General features: G+C 36.5%; 1 protein-coding gene across 1 annotated transcript in view; it reads left to right on the top strand.

Annotated features, from left to right (window-relative positions):
- The window catches only part of LOC121434769 (semaphorin-3A), a 307,219-nt gene that overhangs the window by 205,709 nt on the left and 78,247 nt on the right, over nucleotides 1-23,263 (top strand). The window contains exon 7 of the mRNA XM_041633730.1: nucleotides 15,092-15,185. Coding sequence (XP_041489664.1) covers nucleotides 15,092-15,185 — 94 coding nt within the window. The remainder of the gene's footprint in view (nucleotides 1-15,091; nucleotides 15,186-23,263) is intronic.

A 23,263-nucleotide genomic window follows, 5' to 3' on the forward strand; every position in this document is an offset into this window, starting at 1 on the left:
TGTAATTAAATTTGGTTAATTGAGACAAAGAAGTCTTGTTCCTTAGGCGGAAACTGACATTTGGGAGTGAGATGCTCACATAAATAATTCAAGTGTTCACTATAATAGATTGTAAATTATTACCAAATGCTAACTCAACAGATGACATAGAATATCTCTGTGGTAATTAATGTGCTGATAAAAGAAACTACTCGATTAAATCTGCACATTGTTTAAAGAGTGTCCTGGGAGCTGGTGAGATGGCTTGATGGTTAAAAGCACTTGCTTTTTACCGACAACCCAAGTTCAATTCCTAGAACATGCATGGGGTCTCACAATGACCTGAATGAAACTCGAACTTTAAGGGATCTGAAACCCTCCTCCAGTTCTGCAGGTACCAGGCATGCAGGTAGTGCACACCCATACATAGAGACAAAATAACTCAAACACCTCAACAAAGAAGAAACTGTTCTGTGTGTATTATATTATTACTAATCATGCTTTCAAAGCATTCTTTATTACTTCAGAATTCTAGATAATTTAGACATAAATTCATATATATTTAAACAGTCAAAGTATCCATAAGTATGGTGCTCAACTAGGGTGTTCTTATAAAACGAAGATATATGAAATATCATTGTCATTAAAATTCAGTTTAATTGCAAGAGAAATAATAGGTGCGTGTATGACTTTATAATTTCATAGAAACTGAACCTTTGGAACATTGAAGTTTTTATTAAATTAAATGTTCAACTCTGATGAACTGATAAACCATAGAGCCCCTTGGAACCTATCTATGAGAATGTGACCCAATCCTTCTGTAGGTTTTATTAGTTGAAAGGAATCTATACAAAGACAACTAGTTAGGTGCAAAATGCCTACTATTTGCCATGGAGACATGAGTCAAAGGTAAAAGAGGAATTGAAACCAGGGATAAATGTGAACATCAAATTGCCTCACAGAAAGTCCCAAGTCTCCAAAAGAAGCATTCAAATCTAAACAGTGTCTTTATATTTGTTTTCAAGACAGGGTTTCTTTATATAGCTCTGTCTGTACTAGAACTCACTGGAGACCAGCTGGCCTTGAACTCAGAAACTTCTGCCACGTGCTTCTGATCATGTGCTGCTACCAAGCAGCCGAATCTAAATTTTAAAAAGTGTATTTAGTAAATAAATTCTGTTTCTGGGCTAAAATAAGTCCATACAATGCTCTGTTTAATATTTACTTAAAAGATGCCTTGGTTAAGGTTTCTTTTGCTGTGAAGAGACACCATGACCGTGGCAACTGTTATAAAAGAAAGCATTTGATTGAGGTGGCTTGCTCACAGTTTCAGAAATTTCATCCATTATCATCATGGCCGGGGGAATAGAGGTGTGTAGGCAGACATGGGGAAGGCTTCATTTTGATTAGAAAACAACAGGAAGTAGATTCAGACACTAGGCATAGGAAACCCCAAAGTCTACACCCACAGTGACACACTTCTTCCAACAAGGTCACACCCACTGCAAAAAAGCCACACCTCTTAATAGTGCTCCTCCCTATGAGCTTATGGTGTCCAATAACATTCAAACTACAGAGATGATAAATTATAGAAACCTGTATGTATTCAAAAATACATGTTTTGTATTTGGTTGTACATAGTATTATTATAGAAAAGATGTTATAAATAAAAACAGTACCCAGAACCTGTATCAAACTAATATTTCGCATCATGACTTTGAGACTTTCTCTCCATATATTTAATATAATTTACGTTAGTGCACAATAAGGAACAGAAGTAATAGCTGTAAATCATGTGTGCACTTGGTGAAAACATCCCCTTTATCTCCTGTTTAGTAACAAACAGCTGTGGAGAAATTCCATCCCCGACAGCTATCCTTCCTGGCATTGCAGAGTGCAGTATTCTAAATGCCACTGTGATGACCCTGCTCTTTTCTTTTCATTAAAATAGATTTCCAGAAGTGACATAATCAAGTTAAGCTGTGTGGATATTTTCAATTCCCAGAGTCTCTTTCACATTTGCATTTTAGCAAAACCCGGCCGACTTGTTTCCTGCAACGTTTCTGCCAAAATAATAATAATTATGGTTGAAGTCTTTGCTAACTTGCTAAAAGAATATCAAAGTTACATCACATCATTATGACACATTTGAATGACAAGCATTGCTAAAACCAAGTTGGGGATAAATAAAATGTTCATCTTTTGGCCTCCTCACTTTCCAGATGGCATCTCTCTGAGGGGAAAAAAATAGCTTGAAATGTAAAGAAGCCATATGAGTGAGTTCAGACACTTCTCCATGCATATGTTCCCTTTGTTGACATATTTATGTATAAATTGGTAAGATTTCTCAGTGATAGCTAAACATGGATGTGAGAAGGAGATTTATAAAAAGAAGTGAAGCTAATAGCTGTATTCTCACAATTTATAATACAGACCTGACTGGTTTATGGAATGCTAAGACCATACATAAAAAAAAAATAATTAAAACACGTATATGAAAAGATAAGTGAGTTGTCCCTTTTCTTCACGTTCTGCCTCATGATTGTTTTACTTTGACCTTGTTTTACTAGGTTTAATAGTGGCAAAGCTATGCAGAGTAAATTGGTTATGTTCTGGAATTTCTCCTTCTAGCCAACGTAGAATTTTTTCTTTCAGTGTAATACACCTTGGGAGTTAACAGGCATTCATAGTTGAATAATTAGACCATGACAGCTTGTGATATCTGCATAAACTCAAATTAAGCTCCTATTAAAAACATAATCTGCATGAAGTATGAACACATGTGCTTTCTGTTTTCTTTGGTTTATGCTATTAATTTTAATGATGACAAAAAGCAGATGAATTATGGCCCTGAGGTTGTGTGGGGAGCCCAGATAAATTCAGATCCCTTACACTTGAGAGGGCAAATCCTCTTTAATCCAGCAATAAGGCATGCTGTGTTGTTGCTAGGAAAGGGGAAATAAAGTGATACTACTTTCCCAAATGTTGAAAAGAGGAACTGTGCATTTTCAACAAATAAAATGAGAAATATGTTAATTCCTTCTAGTTGCTTTCAATGATATACAAGATAACAGGAGGACTATATTATGTGTCAGAGACAATTTAATTAAGTTTAATTAGGAGCTTGATGTATGTATGAGCTACAAGAACTAGAACATATATATATATATACATACATACATATATGTGTGTGTCTGTGTGTATATGAATAACATACACACATGTGTATTCTATGCATACAACATAGTCATGAAGAGAAATAAAATTTCATTCAAGAATGAAATACTCAAGAGTTCAAATGATAAACATCAGATTTTTGTTGTTTCAGTACTGAACATAAAATTAGTTTGCCTGGTTTAGCTACAAACTAGTTCTATGAATTAAGCAAGTCACTTTTTTGTCTCTTATTTTTAATATGAATACATATAGAGATAATTGCAATGTATATTTAAAAATGATGCAAAAATACATATAAATCCTTGAAAATGCATGGTTAGCTCTCAGATTAGCAGATACTAGCTATTATTTGTTACAAAAATGAATTATTCTACCACTAGCATAGAAATGGTGCATATTTGTTTGTTTGTTTATTTATTTATTACTTGGAGATGGACAAGGGTGGTATTAAACTCAGTGCTAAGTCACTAATCTTTAACAGGTCTAAGATTACTAGCCTGAGCCACCATGCTCAACTAATCATATATTTATTATAAATAAAGTTACTAATAGCTAAATCACTCTAGGATTTACACATGCTACCAGTGTCATTATACCTTATAACTCACTTGACACTTGAAGACATTTTATAGTGTCTCCATTTCATAGATTATATTAGCATTTTAAGTGAAACTTTAAAACTTGTTCTTGAACAGGTAATTAACAGTTGGGGCAATAGTACTTGTAGACTATAGATCCCAGAATGCAGAAACATCAGTGTTTTTATTATGTCTTCCTTAAATACCAAACAACAAGAAAGTTCAAAATTACAATTATAATAAGTAACAAAAAACCTCATAATATCTCAACATTAAATTAAGAAGTAAAAGCTTCGTAGTGTTAAGACAATAGTTGGAGGGGCAGTAGAAATTTAAGTCAAAGAAGAGAGTGTTGTTGGCAATTAAGGAGAGGCCTGCCCCTTTCTAAACAGAAACAAAGGAGTGGATTTGGAGAGGCAGGGGTGAAAAGGGGAACAGGAGAAGAAGCGGGAGGGGAAACTACCATTGTATTGTAAAATTATTGAAAAAAGAGCATGCAATCTTCTAGGGGAAGATGCAGATGAACTCTCCAGGAATGTTGTCATTGTTCTAAGAATGTTGGTGAAGTTATTCATGTCTGCATTATAAATTCCAGTAATAATTCTCTAGAAGCAAATTTTGTATTAAACATAAAAGAACCTACAGTATAACTGAGAATTAGAAATTGGTCATATTTCAATTACTATTACATAGTAACATATTTGTTTAATATAGCACAAATATATCTTGTCTTAATAGAAATACCTTTTGTCAAAATGTTCATACATTTGATGATGTTTGTAATTTTGTTGTTGTTGTTGTTTTTTGTTTTGAGACAGTGTTTCTTTGTGTAGCCTTTGCTGTCCTGAAACTCATTCTGTTGACCAGTCTGGCCTAGAACTCACAGAGATCTGCAAGTCTCTGCCTCCCAAGTACTGGGGTTAAACATGTGCTCCAACACCACCAGGCAATGGTTCTGTTTTTTTCTGTGAAAATTTTGCTATGTGTTATTTTTCAAGTGGAAACCATTCAATAGAATAACAACTTATTCAAGTATTTCAGCTTCAAAACCTGCATTTACAACAGCAAGTAGTTTAGTCATGAAACATCTTATGAAAAAACTCAAAATAATTAGTGGAAAAATAAGTTATTAGTGCGTATATTACCTGAGAATCCTTACAGGTATACATTTTCTTTAACTTATCTTTTGCCAACATTCATTTTCAGCTAATAATAGTCTTTATTTGCAGCAACTTTTGCTTGCGTTATTATAGGAATTATAAAATTCCAATGTGAAGTGACTGTCCATCAGCTAGATACAAGACATGGCTAGCATACTATAATTGGGGGAAATTATACCTGTTTATTCACAGAGCATTGCCTTTTAAAATTTCTCAGCATTTGGTGACAGGGACCCAAATTTACAATTCCTTTGTGTCTTCTTGCAATGTATATTGTTAAATAACTATTTCTGACAGAGTAATTTTTATGAGGCTTATTATTAGTGATTGCTCTTATATTCCTTTGAAGAGTCAAGGACTCTTAATAGCTCTCAATTTTGAAATAACAGTGCAAAATAAAGAGATTTTGAAAAAGGCAGGAAACTAAGTTTGAATAACTTGATTAACAAAGAAATGGGGGCGGAAGTTCAATTGCTGGATTCATAAAAAAAATAAATAATGGATACCAAATAACAGAACTTGGCAGTGATATTTGCTAGATGTACATAGAACAGAATATGTAAATTCTGAGAACATTTGTAATTACAAAAAGCAACAGAAGAAGCAAACGTAGAACTCAGAGACACACAATCAGACTCACACCTTGTGGAGAAGCAGCAAGTTCTTTGCACAGAAAATACTTAGAATGTTTCACAACGACTTGGTAAAGTCCATAAACCCTTCTGAGTGCTTACAAAATACAGGAATGCCTTCTGCCCAATGTCTGTGCCCTCAAAGGGAATTTTGATGCAATAAAGATTGAGAAACACACCTAAGAGGACAGTAAATGACTTGATCAAGTCACAACATACACAAGAACTTCTTTGGGCTGCTATATCGTGTACTAAGATCCAAGTCCTCCCTGCACAGGATGGGAGGTTCTCATTTCACTAAGCCATCCCACATCACTGTCAGACGCATCATTAGGTCAAGACTCTTTGATGCCATTGTTACCCAACTATCACTCACACCTTTGAAAGCCAAAATAAACAGCTTGTGTTGGCACAGAAAATGTTCCAGTTGGGACGCAAATTTATTGTTCTCTGTTATCTCAATATATGTATATATGCTTCCTTGTGCAGACTCAACTTTCTGTCATTGCTCAACTGTGGATCACATTTATTTACTCTGGGGATTTCCCTCATTCTGTTTCCTTCAGATAGAATAATCTGACTCCCTCCTGTCTTCAGCATTTTCTGGGGACCCCTCTGAAGCCCTCAACCTTCCCCGATGTGTAAAAACACAGGAGCATTACCACACTTTCATCACTTGCCCAAAGCCATCTCTCAGGGGTTGAGGCAAATGAACTTCAGTTTCTGAAGCAGAAACTCCTTGAATTCTTATCATGGTGGGGTGTTCCTATCTACTACAGTAAGCAGGTTTAAAGTCTGTCTGGAATCCACATTAAATGCTATGTATAACTGCTTAAGGCACAGTGAGATCTCAGTTTATGGTCAATGTTGATAAATTTCCTTCAAATGCATTTAAGCTTTAAAAAAGTGAATATGATACATTTCTCTTAGATATTTCTGTTGTGATTTCCAATTTTAATAAATAGACCTTTCATTTTCTCATTTCAGATAAATATCTTACACAATTCAATGTGAATTTCTTACCTAAACAAATATTTATACTAGTGCTTTAAAAACATATAAATTATTAAATTCTTTAAAATAAATACAAATATGAAAATACCAATAAGAAATCATGCCGTTGCTGAGTGTGGTGGCACACACCCTTCAACTCAGCACTCCAGAATCAGCGGCAAGAAGTCAGTCTGGTCTACATAGTGAGAATCTGGTTTGACCGGTATACACAGTGAGAGCTAGTCTCAAAACTGAAGGCAGGATGAAACAAATTATGTACTACTATGCATAAAAACTCATGCATAGTAAATGCAAACAGCTTCTTCAGTTTTGATGTAGCACATGTCTTCACCCCGACACAGCTGTGATAATTCCTACTGAGTGAAAACTATCAGGAAGAGGAGTGTTCTTGAGAAGGTTGGACACAATGTTGCATAGAGTCAGAAGATGTATAAATTCTACAACCTGATGAGTTTAACTCTTCTTGAAGGTGGCTATAAAAAGGGTCATTATATTTACTGATAAAATTGATAAAAGAGAGTTATAGACTACCTGCCCCATATTTTTTTTAAAAAAAAAAAAATCAATGAAAACAAGTTGAGTTAGTTTAGGGTTAAACTCTCCTAGCTTTAGAACTAGAGTATTCTAATGTTTCAAGTACACAAATACCAATAATATACGAACGTTAATGAACATCACCTTGAGAAATTAATACTGCTGATCATTCATTTATTCACTGGTTACAACACAATACATAGTTTACTCTTCTTACATGAAGATAATAATATAACAAGATCTGTACGTCATTTAAGAGAATTTAATATGAAAAAGAGTGAGTTATCATTGAAGGCAAAGGGAGGAATGACTAGAGTGTTATGCAACCTCCAGAAAAATCTGCTTCCCACACAAAAATCGGGGGCATATAAAGAACTGCAGATCTTGACCTAAACTTTAGGTAATAAATGTATTAATTTTTAGCACTACACAAACCCAAACCTCACTTCATGGACTCTAATTACCTTTGGAGACACCACACATATGTCACGTAAGTTATTGTGTCATACACTATTACATGATTTCATCAGGTTTCAGTGACTGATTTTAGCTTTTGAAGTTGTGTCTAGCTTTGCTGAAGCTGATTGAGGGAGAGACTCCACGGAGAAGAATGACAAATCCAAGAGCAGCAGATGGAAGCTGATTTGTCAACACTGACTTGGCTATTACATAGCACAACTCTTTCCTATAACAAAATAAAAATTACCTACCTAATGTTTTCAGTATGATCTTTCCTTGCAGATGTTGTCATTTGGGACCGAGGTCAACTTTTCTGTCCAAGAAAACTATGCATGCCTAGCTCTTTACTCTGCTTCTAAGAGGAAGGACTCATTCAGGCTGCGATGATGTTAAAGATAACTTTCTCAGTGCTGTAGCCGTAGGCCACGTGTGGTTGTGTACTATTTGAAATGTGACTAACGCCAGTGAGAAATGGGAGCTTTCCTGTTTTAAATTAATATAAATTAAAGAAGGAGACATGCGTCATGGCTGGACACTGTTGCACAGTGCTCGTCTGGAGTCACCCTTTTAGGAAAAGTAAGTTCCAGATGAATTTGAGCCAGAAAGGAACTTATTTGTCAAAGCGCAGTATGCCACAGTATTTCCTGTGGTATCTTATTGCATTCATTCTTTCCGAAAGTCCACAGACTTGTCCTGTCCATTCATTGCCTGTATACCATTTTTAATTAAGAAATGCAAAAGAACCTAATAAAGCATGTTTGCAAAAACCAATAAGCAATTCTCTTAGGAAGTGACTTCCGAAATTAAGGAAAGGTCATGTTGTGTCAGGAAGGACGAAGGGGTTTCTGGAGAGATCACAGAATCATGGCAGAGTCAAGGAATCTTGGGAAATCAAATTATCTTGTAAGGAAGATATCTTCTGTGAGAAGCAGGGAAAAGAAATACAAGAAGCTCAAAAAGTCGATTCGTTAAAAATTGTCTGAAGCATTGGGTTTTACAAAATGTCACACAGTTCTCCCCAGCCCAACGTGCCTTCTTCTTCACATGAGCAGGATTTTATTTCCCTTCCATTTTTTAAAAACACAGTTCATGTTTGAATCATTAAATAAAGTAGCTTAGATTGCAACAGTATTGCCAAAATTTATTACTTGGACAAGATTGAGATTTAAGAAATTTACTGCCATGATGTCAGCAATGGTTTCTAATTTATAAGACTTTGGAGTAGATATTAGCATGGTTATTATTTCCTCTAATGCCTTACCTCACCAGCCCAGTAATGTTCAGGAAATCCAAAAGACAAAGGAGAAAGAGTAGTCTTGAAAGCTAAAAATAGTTGCAGAAAACTGATGCAATCGTGTAATAAAATAAGGCACAATAACTTATGTGATGTGTGTAGTGCCTGCTAAAGCAATTAGAGTTCATTCATTGAGCGCATGGATTGCTAAACATGAATTCAACTATTTCAGCACAAGTAAATTGAAGAAGCTATATACTTTAACAATGCCCACAGACTTTGGGATCTCTAGTCTTAGTATTTGCATGTGTGATCTACTTAACATTTTTATAAAGCAGAAAATCACTGGGTAGCAAAAAAATTTCTAAAGGTCTTTCAAGTAGAACCTAACCATGAACTACATGATATATGACATATAGATAGGAAATTAGCACACAGTTATAGTGTGACATAGTCTGTACAGTGATTAACTAGCATCACATGTTTTATAGGTCTTTCTCATCAAAAAGTGGAAACAGAAGCATTAAATGAATCCAACCAACATGCTAGAGGGGGATATTTACAAAATTAAATACTTATTTTATTTTTTAAATTAATTGCTCATGTGCATCAGTTTATGAGAATTTACCAAATTGCAAGTGGTTCTGGTGCCCAGAGAAATCAGATTCTCGGGACCTGGAGTTTATAGATGGGCTGTGTGATAGGGGTCCTGGGAACTGAACTTGGGTCCTTTGCAAGAGCACCGTGTTTCCCTAATCATTGAGCAGTCTCTGCAGCCTAAGAAGGATGCATTTAAATGCACATTAAAAATATGTAAACAATATAATTTGATCATAGTCTTTCCCCTTCCACCTGCTTCCAGATCCCTCCCCTCCTTCTTAGTCCCTCAGTGTCATGCTCATTCTCTCTCTAAAAAAATAAAACAAAAACCAGAAACAAAGTGCACATACACAAACACATGCACGCTTGAGCACACACACATGACACACACACACACACACCACACGCGTGCGCACACACACAGACACATTAAAAACAACATGCAATCTGTTTGTGTTGGCCAGCTACTACTGAACATGCAGCATGCCCTGAGTATTGTTAATAGACACAGTGGCAGTCCACTGAAGAAAACGTATGCTTCTTCTCCCAGGTGGTATCAATGAGAAACAGTGTCTTGGTTAGAGGTGGGCATTGTGTCCACTTCTGCTCTCTGAGCTGGAATGTTGTCGGTCATGGACTTGTACAGGTCTGGTGCACGATGTCAAAAATCTCTGGGAGTTCCCAAATGCATCCGCCCTGTTGTTTCTGGGAAATACTCTTTCCTGAGTAGTCCACCACCTCTGGCTCATATAATATTTCTGCCTCTTCTTCCACATAGACCTCAGAGCCTCGAAGAGAAGGGCATGGTATAGATAACTCATTCAGGGCAGAATGCTCCAAAGACCCCCACTTTTTGCTAGTGCCCAGTTATGGGTCTCCGTGTCATGTCCCATCTACTTGAGACGAACCTTCTCTGATGAGGGTTTAGCTATGCACTCTTCTATGAACAGGGAACATGTCATTAGGAGACATTCTATCTCTATGCTCACTTAACAGCATAAATGTATTAGGTTTTTCATGGGGTCCATGATCTATCTATTCTCAGGTTCATGGTCTCATTAGCAGTGTTAATATAGATTCCATATCGTGAAGCAGACCTTGAATCCAATGGAAAAGTAGTTGCTTATTCACATAGAGTTTGTTCTACTGTTGTACCAGAGGGCATATATTGCAAATGGTCACTGTTGGAGATTGCAGGACTCATAACTGGATGATATCAGTTATTATTTTTGTCCCCTGTTAACATGCATGGTGCCTTACAGCAAGTAAATGCTATTCAATAGGGGGTCAAAGCGTCAACCTGAGCACTGACTAGATCGCTCCAAGTGTGATGATATAAGTAAGTGATATTCAGGATAGGGCTTACTTTCAGATTGTGGTAGGAGGCTATGATATTTGGGAGAGTGTCTATGAGATTTCTTTGGCCAGTGGCTTAAAAAGTCAAACCCATTCCTGGAACTTGGGATTCTGTCTCATAGCATATGATGTCCAGTTGGAATATTTTCTCCCCCATTATATGAGAACTCCATTTAAATTTCATCTATACATGTACATATTTTAGGAAGCTTCAACAGCCATAGGTTTCCAGATCACTCTAGAAAAAAATCTTTATTGTTAGATGTTCCTTACCATATTATCTCTTCTGCCCAGCCCTTCCACCCCCATCTCCATTTAATTCTCCTATTCTAAGGTCCCCTTTATCCCTTTATGGTATATTTTATTCGGTAGAAGAACCAATTTCAGAGCCCAATCTCTTACTTGCTACCAAAGATCTGTGACTATTTTGAATGAAACATAAATCCACAGCTTTAAATCTAACATACATACCCAAAGGAAAACATGAAGGGTTTGCCTATCCGTGCCTGGATTACTTGAATCACAGTAGTTGTTTCTAGCTCTCTCTACATGAAAATCTCATCACCTTTATTTCTTAACAGCTGAATATCACTCCATTATATAAGTGTACCATATTTTCATTGTCCATTCATCAGTGGATGGACATCTAAGGTGTTTGCAGTTTCTGGCTGTTATAAATAGAGCACTAATGAACATTGTCTACAGTAAGACAGAGCATTCACTGGGGATATCTCCAAATGTTAGTATAGATCTATTTTCAGCTTTCTGAGGAACCTCCACACTTATTTCCAAAGTGGGTTCATAAATTTGCATTTGTACCAGCAGTACGTGAGTGTCCCCCTTTCCCTGCATCATCACCAACATCTGCTATCATTTATTTGATTAATCTTGGCAATTCTTACTGGGGTAAGATAAAAATCTCATAATTTTAATTTGCGTTTACCAGAAAGCAATGGATTTTTTTAAAAAGTAGTTCTCATCCATTTGTATTTTAATATTTGATAATGCTGTTTAGTTCTACACCTCATTTTTAATTTCAGTTATTTGCTTTCTTTGTGTTGAATATTTTAATTATATACTCTAAATAGTAACTATTATCAGATGTATAATTGCAAAGATTAATTGACAAAGAAATCACACATGCTGCTGGAATAATTGTGTCCTTTTGCTAAGTAACGAACATTTTTTGAAGGTTTAATAGTGTTGAAATTTCTAGAAACTCTCCATGTTTTCTATCCTTTTTACTTGATGTACAATCTGAGGTAGCCCAAGCCACCCTCAACATCCCATGCAGTCATAAATAACCTTGAACGTGTGATCTTCCTGCCTCTACCTACCAACTGGTGTGATTATGAGTGTCCAATATCAGTAAGATGTCAAACAAATTGCCTGCCACATTTGTTTTGGAAAAGAAAAAAAATCTCATATGTTAAGAAAATTAACATTTTAGTACTTTGAAGGTTTTTTTTTTCCCAGTAGAGCTTTTCAAGTATACTTTTGTCCAACGAGAGGAAAAAACAAGTTCAATGCTCTATGCAAGAACAAATGTTTTCATATATTCTGAAAATCCACACTAATTTTTGATTGTGAGCATATAAAGTCACTTATCCTGTGTCATGGAAAATTTTGATAAACATGAGACAATGATTTTACTATAGGAAAAAAGCGACAGTTTTTTTTAGGATAAATTATATTTTATATATTACCACAACATATTTTTACATTTAGAGTGAGATTTATTCTGGTACAGATGAGGAATCTAAGTTTGAAAAAGGCTTAGGGTCTTGCCTGAGATCCAAAGCTAGCAAAAGGCAGAGCCAGGAATAACAGCCATTTTGTCCAATTTCAGTATCTCTGGGCCCATTTCTTCAAGTAGTGGGTACGGACTTTTAACTACAAGTATGTGTATGCAAGTAACATTATATACTGCCGTCTACAGAAAGTAGATATATATTCCATGACCGCATCTCACTGGACTGAAAAGAAACTGTGTGTTTGTAGCACTGTAGAATCCTGTACCAACAGAGAACATTTGTCCTGGAGACATTCAGAAATTTAAGTAGCAGTATTCTTAGAGGAAAGATGTTTGTCAGCAAGATGAGTGATAAATTTAGTAGTTATTGATGGAGTTAAGCAAAAAGAACGCAATTTCTGAGCATATTATCTGATACCATGACCCAGGGGCTCCTCTTAAACCGTGACTGACATGCTTGACCTCGGTTCCTTTGGAGTCTAATCTTTTACTCTGTAAATCAAATACTACATGACATTGGAAGCTCACCTCCTCTACCTTGACATGGCCTGATTAACGTGGACATATGATCCTCGACATTCTGTCTCTCATATTTTGAAAGGATGGCTTCTCTGTGTAGTTGGGTCTAACAAAGTATCCATGAGTAAAAGAGGCAATCACGTTTTTCCCATTTTTCCCATCAGTTCTCCCAGTGTTTCCTCCAACTTTTAACAAATATTCATAGTTACTGATTTTATAGTATTTTATATGATTTGTAAACTATGGGCTTAAGCATAGCTACATCCTCCTAAACATACTCTTTGGCCTCTAGTTTCTAAGTTTAATAAAACTCCATGAAATCAAACTATTACTTTTAAGTACTTGTCTGTCTCCATTAGTGTAAGTTAATTATTTTCATGTTGTATTTTTGGTATTGAAGTCTCTAAATACGATTAGATATCTGGTGTTTTATGTAACCATGATTAAGTAGTAATGTAGTATTTATTTCAAATCACATGAAGAAGTTGATCAATATAAGTAACAAGTTGCTATAAATATACACATTCTTTGAGTAATCATAAGAACAACATTAAAAAATAGCCTATTTATTTTCTGAATTAATATTCCTTACATAAATTTCACAGTAATTTTTACGGTAAAACTCTAAGGTGGAATATTCATATTAAAATTGACTTTTTAGGCCCAGTGGTTCAAAGATAAGGTATGATCACAGAAAATCTGAATCTGATTATTTGCCAAGCTGGGCTTGGTGCCTGGATCACCAACATTCCGGCTATAATTGCACAATTCTGGGAAAACCCATAAATTATTACACAGTATTAATTTTAGGATGAAGCTAAAGACCCATCATTGCTAGTGACAGCTGATACAAAATAGCGAATCAATGGAAAGAAACAGTAATACAGGTAATTCATGTCACCATGATGGAACTGCAGAATGCCTGGTTTCCTTCCTTTTCCACTTTTCTCTGCAATCCAAAATGGGATCTGAGAGCTATAGTTTGAAACCCTGCCATTAGCTCCATCAGAAATATTAAATGTTAAACCAACGGCTTATTGACCATAAAATGAATATCATTTGCTATTATGCATTAGAAAATACTTTTCTGTGATTAGTAGAAAAATTGCCAACACCACTATTTTATTTCAGTCTTTGGACGGGTTAATGAACCACTGAGAGGAAGAAGCTTACATGCAGGGTGCCAGAAAGGCTCCTGAGTTTATTCAGCTGTCACTTATACCTAGCATGATACATCCTGACAGAGGGTTCAGAGCCAGGAGTCTCTGACCTACTTCTCAGGCATTTGTTGTCGTGCATACATGTTATTCACGTGCTATCTGGGGGCATAAACATATTTCTGCATCTAGTTAAAAGTTTATTTACTGTATCTGGATACTTGACCTCCCCAAAGATGTGACTTATGTGTTAAAAAAAAAAAGGAGGAAGTGTAAAAGTGTTTGCTCTTCCCTGGTGCCACCTCACAGACAGACTCTTCCTAGGGCAGTGGATCCCTTGTAGAGAAAGAAGGATGATTTCATGTCCCTTACTAGGTAACTGAGTCTTATAAAGCACAGTAGGAGCATGTCAATTACACAGAAGTGGAGTAGGGGAATTGACTGCTGTGGTTAAATACTTTTTAATGGATTGTGTGTACAGAAAATAAAATAGGAGTCATCTAGAAATGCAATCTAATTGTTATTTTTCTTCTCTATCAAAAAATAAAATGAGTCATTTTACATCATTCTAAATTTTGTTTTCCCAAGAGCCATTTGCACAGATCTTACGTGGCAAACCTGAGAAATTTAAAAAGTTGTTATTAGTTCTACCACAATAAGTCTTGCTCTCGGCCTGTGGACTTTTTAACTTGCACCATGCTCACAGCTACCAAAAAACAAACCAGCAAACAAACAAGGAAAACTCCAAACCAACAAACTGAGTAGCCGTTTGGCTAGTCGTAGCTCCTTCAGTCCATTGACTTCATTTGTCTTCTCCAAAGTTGAAACAAATTAAAGTACTCTGTGTTGGATGGGAATACTCAACTTCTCTTTGCTTTACTGACATGCTGAACACACTTCTGTGAATAAACGGAACCTTTCTTTTCTTTCAATCTGCAGGACAACATTTTTAAGCTACAGGACTCCCATTTTGAAAACGGTCGTGGAAAGAGTCCTTATGACCCCAAACTACTGACAGCCTCTCTCCTAATAGGTATGTAACTAATGATCAACTACATAGCGAATCTGCTATAACCAAGGGCAAGGTGACCCATTCCTTTCACCTGCCAAGATCTGTCATTTTTATTCCTGCAGATTCAGAAGCAGAGCAACAGTTGCGCTGTTCACAAATATTTTTAAAGGAATTAAAAAAAAATCACTAATTGTTGATTGTGATTGCCTTACTCAAACTGATTTGTGTTTTAGGAAATAGTTTAATTATACCCTGAGAATAGTTGGCTCAAATGTTGTACATCATTCACTGAACTTTAGTTTTTGCGTTTGTAAGTATTATTTCATTTTCATTTGATGAATAAATAGAATGTAGGCTTTGAGATATGGTTTAAAAAGATGGCATTCAGTGTATAGTGAGAAATGTACTTCAAGACGCCACGGTGTCAATGTTTGGACCCCTTCTCTGGCATGATTAAACCAAGTGGTACCATTCATTGGCAGAGACTCCCTGGTGCATCTTGTTTGACTCGCTGGAGTATCTTGTTGTATATGCCAGCCTAAGGAAAATATTCTGTCATTATATTTTCCCCCTTAATGATTTTAGCCTCTTCACTGCTTTAACACTCACAAAATGGCTTAGGAGACTTACTTTTTCCTTACTTTCATCTCTATTCTTTCTCCTTCTTTTCTTGTTTGTCTCTGCTGCAGAGGGTTGGAGAATACATACAAAGCTAAAGATCAGAGTCAGGGATAGAAGTAGGAATGTTAGTCTGTATGGAGTGTGAAGAATTTTTACTCGTTCATTCACCAGTAAACTTGTCTTAATGAAATAGAAGCTAAAAGTATAGAGTTATGGGTGTGTTCTTCCTCACTCCCACCTCCTCTTCTTTCTTTCCTTTTAACATTTTTCATTCTTCTTGCTTTTTTTAGTTACATGTATCAGCAACCCTATACACATTATATTTGTACTCTTTTCTATTAAGTGTTTACATTAAAAATAATGAAAGTTTTCAGGCATCAAAGTTTAGAATGTTTAAAGTAAATTAAGGCTTAGCTCATTTTGCATAAATTTAATGTTTTCCATTTCTTCCCTTGTCAAAGTGCTTTTTATACTCAAGAAAATTAAACTTTAGTTGTAGAGACAACTGTACTAACCACAGAGATATATATCCAATATGGTCCAGTGTTTATTTTATCACCTACCTTTGCTCCATTTAGAATAAAATTTTGCAATATAAATTACCTATTTTATGGCTCTTCAATCTAGACAATTCTAGTCCATTTGATCCCTTTATGAAACATTTTTTAAAAGACTTTTTAAACCTGAAGGACAACTGCCGACTTAGCAAATGTGTAATTTTCCTGTTAATGGGTGATCTGGTGTTTACATGTGCATGCCTTCCTCATGCATGCAGGCTGAAATTTGAAAGTTGTCTCACACAATGAGGGAAATCATGCCTTGTTCTGACTTGCAACCTGTATTTATTTAAATGGCACGCAAAAAAATGAAACATATTACTCAAAAAGCAGTCTGTACAAGTGTGTCTAAAGCTGAGTTAGCTTGTGGTATGTTCCTCTGAAGGGATTTGCTTATTTATTTTATTATTCCACTGAGAAAGGCTGATGACAGTCAGTATTACATAGCTCGTATGGCATGCAGCCACACAAGGCCCATGAAGGAAAAGAAACTCCAAAGTTTGGTCTTATATTAGGGTTTCTTTGAAATAGATGTATAGGTTGATGAAAGGGAGGAAAGAATGACTGAAGTTCAGCGAGAGGATATGTGGTGGAGAAGGAACAAGAGACCTTTCAGAAGCACACGCTTTCTGGGGGAGTCCAGACCTAACACACCCACTCCAGCAAAATGCGTCCATAACTTTCAGAGCAATGAAGTACATATTCATAAAGTCAAATAAATTAGTTCTGAATCAGTCAAAAATAAGTGCAGATAGAAGAACAGCTCCACTCAGATCAGGTAAAAAAATTCCCTTAAAACATCCGCAATGACATTTTTTTTAAATTTTAAATATTTATTTATCTGTTGAGTGTGCTGGGTTGTGTCAGTGCTCCAGCACCACAGTTGTGTGTGGAGGTCAGAGGACACTCTCAGGCGTTGCTTCTTTCCCCACTCTATGTAAGTCCTGGGGATTGGATTCAGGTGGGCAGACTGGTGGCAAGCGACTTTATCCACTAATCCACCGTTGCTCCCATGAAGCACCATTTTACTTCAAGGGCCGTAACTTCCTTTGTTGTGGTTGTTTGCTCTGGCAGTGTATTACAAATTCTCCCCTCACGGTACATAAAATATTCTTTATTGGCTTTGGGGCATTTTCTCTTATACTTCTTGAACATGAATAGTCACTGGCCTTATGGGTCTTTTGAACACAAATATTTGCTACATCAATTAAACTTTTGAATATAGAGTATTAACCACCTCGGAAGTGCCCAGAAGCTGATGTACGGATGAGGAGTTAGCCACATGGTAGTCCTGTCTTCTCATATGACTTGGGGATTCATCCTCATTTCAGCACATAAAAGAGAAAATCTAAGGCCGCTGCGTTCCCCAAACCTAAGGCTTCACTCAAAACATCTGTGACGTGGTCTTGGCAGAAGGTGTTTTTCATACTTGCAATGCCAGGATAAAGCTGTTCCAACCAAAACTAATTGTTAAAAACCAACAGAGAGTTTACACAAACTGTGGAAGTTTTGTAAAATCTCCTTTCAAAATCCCAAAAGTTTACAAGGTTGACTATAGGTTTGTTTCCCTTGCCCAATGCATAGCTACCCAAAGTGCCCAAATCCAGCATGGTAGCACATGCCTCTAATCCCAGCACTCGGGAGGCAGAGGCTGAGAGATCTTTTTGAGTTCGACATCAGTCTGGTCTAGGAAGCGTGTTCCAGGACAGCTAGGACTGTTACATAGAGAAACCCTGTCAAAAAAAAAAAAAGGCTAAAATCCAGTTATATGTTCTAAATTTTTCAAGTCACCTTAATAAAGTTACTTTGCCAATCTTTTAAAATAATAAGAGCACTGCAGAATTTATTTTTAAAATATCTCTTCTTCCACCTGCACATATTTTTCAACTTTGTTTAAAATATCCTTATTAAAGATAGCATTTGCTCCCCTGTTCAGTATAAATACCAGGTGTGAGGAGAACATAAGAATAAAACCTAGAACTTCCCACACCAATTAAGGAGTAACTCACTTTTTCATGATACGAAAGAATGGCCACCCCGAGAGCAATTTTATTTTCTCACTGAAATATTTACCAGGCAATGCAGACTAATAATTTAGATATATTCCAAAAAGAAGGGATATTGCTGAGGCTTATTTCAAATGTCTGGGTCTCCCTCACGTATATATGTTCAGGCTGGAACTTTGCCTTACTCAGGAGGGAATATATTCTGGCATTAAATATGCGTTCAATGAGTCTTAGAATAGGCAGGGTATTCCCTAAAATAGTTAGATATTGATGCAGATATTATTTGAGCCTCTGTCTGGGCCTCAGTTCCCTGATACGTAAGATAGTAGACTATGCTAATTCTGCCAGCTTCTCGCAAGAGTTAAAGGCACAATGTAATCGAGAGCGGCTGTTTGGGTGTACGTCCATTTCTGAGGTGCAGATGAAGGGGAATACACAGAAACGCATATTAATGGTTGTCTATGAGGAAGCTGGGAGGCACAGTTGGAGTCTTATAAATCTTAGGTTTGAAACTGTGTTCCATGTGAACACATTGCTTCAGAAAAGCATCATCATTAAGACAACAGCATACGGCATAAAGTCTGCACGCCTATGTTGCTATATAGACAGCAGCTGTAGGGAAGAACAGGGTCAGACTTTCTCTGCGCCCCTCCACTGCACCATGGGTCTCATTCCTTCAGCGTGGGTTGGGTACAGAAAGGCAGGAGAGAGCAGCTTGGCTTCTTCTGTTTCTCATTAACCGTCTCTCTGTGAGGAAAGTTTACCTAAGGTGTTAACAACGTAATAGCCTGGTCTTTAGGTTTGTTTGATATCCGCTGACATTCATGTCGCACTCCTCACCTGAGCCAGAAATGCTGCAATTTCATCGGGAAATTTATTTTTCCTCCTCAGTTTCGCCTCGCCACACCCTTCTTAGGAATTGTAATCCAAGACATTAGCTGATCTAAGCCACATTGTTCCTTCATTTGGAGCTGTGAACAGAAATTCTAGAGTGTGTGTGAACTTTTGTTTTTAATGCGTGGTTCTCGGGAACTCAGCCGTGGTGGATGCGGAGGTCGCAAAGCTGTTTCCATTCATCCCAGTAAATTATACTTTCCTTAGGCAGACTTTAAAGGTTACAGTTAAGACAGAATGGATGTGTGCTCAAATAGCCATCTTGGTCTTTGCTGCCTTCTAGACAGTTTAGTTTTATCTGTCAGCACTGCATACTCATCATAGAATGTATTAGTTTTGAGCCATCAAAAACGTGCCATTTCTATATATAGATTCTTTATGATCTGGCTGGTTAGATAGTGTCCATAACCTTGAATATGTTACTGAACCATCAGCTTAACACAAGTGGACACAGTTCATGTTTTTTCACTCGTGGATTATTTTACATAGTAAGCTCAAGAATTTGTATCAGCAGTATTGCCATTCAAAACAGACACACACACACATATATTATAGCACCTCATATTTTTAATAATGTGTCAAAAGTACACATTAACATTATGCTCACGAATTAATATTCATTTGATGGCTTTATAAGTAGCCTAAAAATGAGAAAAAATACAATTAGTCGAATTTTGCTCTCACTGTTACACTTACTTGTTCCCCAAAATAAGCCCTTTAAGCAATTGCATATTATGTAAAGTAAAATTATGTGGATAACTTTAGAAACCTTGACATAACTTTAGTACTTCCCGGAAGTGTTCAAATGTTTTAACTGGCACAGATGGGGTTGTTGCTATATTTCTGCTTAACAACAACAACCAAAGAGGTAAGAGCTGGCCATTTTGCCAACTAGACCATCAACCAAAATAAGAACAATGTCTTGTTATATTTTCTATGTAACCATCACCCTTGCTAAGAATTCCCATAGAAATATAAGAAGGGAATTGTGTCTAAGGCTAAAAGCAAGAAACAGCTACTAACAATTAGGAAAGACAAGAAGAGATCTTGCCCTGTATCGCCTCATAATTACCCGATATAATCCGGCTTAGAAAAACTAACACCAGCTTGTGCAAAAAGTATTATTTGGGTGAAAGGTGATTTCCCATGACAACTGATACCTAAACCTCCACCTCCCGTTTGTTCAAAAGTCAACTTCTAAATTTAATTATCTTCTCAGTAAACATTGAGCTCTTCTGCTTGGTCCAAATCATCTTCCCATCTGTTGTGCAAATAGAAAGAAAATAACTCTCTGCTTGGGAATCTTTCTCTGGTGCTGAGTTCTTTCATCCTTGCATGACAGTGAACAAGAAAAATAATATAACCCAGATAACGTGTAAGAGAACCAAATACCTTCCCAGAGCCAGAGATGTGGGTTGTTATCAGCTTCTCAATCCTCCTCTGAGTCATTTTGTAACAGAAGCAGTAATTCTGCATTCCATTTCCTCTTAAGAGCAAGCTGGCCAATCGAATGACAGCGGCTTTATATTCTCTACTGTATACGATGTAGGCTTTGTTGGGTGTGATTTGCGGACAGTAAGCTGTTCAGGTCATCTGTAGTTTCAGTTTCACCTGACTTGGTTTTCACATGCAACTTTGGCATTCTGGTTGTGAGCCTGCCCTTTACTCGCTGAGCCATCCCTCCAATCTGTCACGCACAAGTCTAAGCACCACCCTCTTGATCTTACTGACCAAAAGAAATATGTGATATGTATTTGCCACCACCTTGTTAAAGTTGAAGGTAATAATTTTAATGAAAATGTGAAAATGCTTAAATATAGATAAATTATAAGCTATCAATAAGCCCTTAAGTATTCCAAAAGCCTTTAAAATAAATGAGCATTTTCTTTAAAGTAATGCTGGATTTCTGTGTGGCAAAATGTTACAGTATCATAGGTTATATTTCACTTATCATTTCCTTAGGTAAAGAAAGAACAAAATACTTTGGAGTCCCAGTGATACCATATGCAGAATGACTTGCGAGTAGTCTTAATAGCACTATCTAATTGGAAACTTGTAATAAATTACTGTCTAGATAAATAATTTGTTCACTTAGAGTCACTGCAATCTAAAGCAAATAATTTTAAGTTCACTTATAAAAAGGATAGTCAGTTTTAAAGTGATTTTTTTCTCTGCCTAGTCTCCAATGTCTAGGGACTCCTCAAAGTCCAAGAAACTCTTCAGAAAACTAAACATGGTGGCACACACTTTGAATTCTAGCAATCTGGAGTCCGGAGAAGGTAGATCTGTGAGTTCAAGGCCAGCCTAGTTTACTGAAGGAGTTCTAGGCCAGTCAGGATTTCATAGTGAGACCCTGTCTCAAAAAAAAAAAAAAAAAAAACCAACCAACCAATCAAACACAAAACTTCAGGAAGGCAAAGTTCTTGGGTTAGAGAATATCTAGTTTGTCCAAAGTTCTTGTGAAAACTGAAAAGAATGGCATGTAAGTGATAATATGCCCAAAGCATTTATACCAGAAGACTGACAGACAATTCTACATTTCTACATATTTCTACATATGGCAGTATAGTAGCAGAGGGGAATGAGTGATATACACATATTTAGCTTGTTTTTCTAATCTCTCTTTGCTTTGTGACTATTTTGAAGTTAAAGATTATGAGAATCTAATAATCAAAAAAATGATTTTATTGTGGAAGTGTATCTCATCTCTTGAACTGTTTGGCTTTGTAAATAAAACAGTTAACTCTAAGCAATTTAGTGCTTATATGTTATCTAGAAGAGAGACTCTGAGGTGCTTTCTGTCTCAATGACAGAAGACATACATTTTGCAAACTTTATTTAATTGAAAGGTATGCCTTAGCTTAATAACCTTAGAATTAAACAGGCTTGGATTTGAACCTTCACCCCGGCTACCCTAACTATTAAGCCCATCAACCTTGGCCTTTCTGAATGTAAAACAGGGGCGACATTCTTTTCTCTAGGGTATGTTGACAGAACTGAAAGAGATCATTAGAAAGAGTTAAGGCAGACTGCCTGACAAGCGCAAAATAACATTCAGCTGGTGTAAATTTTTCTTGTCCTCCATTCCCGTCTCTGCTCTTTTCTTTTTACATCCTGATAATGATGCTTCCATTATTAAACTGGGACTGAGGGTTCATATACTTTCAGGAGCAAAACACCAAGAACAATGGAATCGAGAACTCAGATGGTTCAACCCGGGGCTTCTGAACTTGCTTACTCTTCAAAATTAGTTTTGTTGAAGGCCTGCTGTCAGACTTTATGATACCTTATACCAGTTTGAAACATCTTCCATACCGGAATTCTAAAAACTAAAAAGTAAACGTATGATATGGCTAGGTAGATAAAGTAACGACAGGGCCACTGTGACCCCAGGTTTGGTGTTCCCAGAAACGACATAAAAAAGTGTTGAGTTGGCTGCTGGGAATGGCTGCACACAGTGGGCAGAGTCAGGATAACTCCAGAGAGCAAGCTAGCTAAACTCTCTGACATTGATTAACTCCAGGGTCAGCAAGATCATGTCTCAGGACGGGCAGAGTAGAGAGCCATGGTAACATCATCTGAGGTCAACTCCAGGCCGTCACACACTTCAACAAAAGTGTACCCACATACAGGCAAACCACAGGCCAATGTACGTGTAAAAATTAAATTAAAAAAAGGAAGAAAAAATTCAAGGAAAATATTATTTCTTATAATAACATCTCATTCATCAGAACCCATTGGAAAACAGTTCATGAAACTTTTAAGTATCCCTAAAACAAATTAAAAATAAGGTTATTTAAACCATAAAGGGTTACCCATATAAAAGCAAACTATGTGATAAACAAAGGTTTTGCTCTTCCATTTTTTAAAAATTTCATCAATGAGGAAAATAGTAAAAATTTCATGTTCAGCTGAATTCTCTGAATCAGACTTTATTCTGGTTTTCCAACTTCTCACTGACCCGTTGCTAGGACCCTCCTTTCAGGACTCGGGTGAAATACAGACAGCTCCGCATATCGAT

This window comes from Microtus oregoni, unplaced genomic scaffold (genome assembly GCF_018167655.1).
Source record: "Microtus oregoni isolate MIOR12 unplaced genomic scaffold, Mior012 000044F_ref0000062, whole genome shotgun sequence".
Taxonomy (NCBI): Eukaryota; Metazoa; Chordata; class Mammalia; order Rodentia; family Cricetidae; genus Microtus; species Microtus oregoni.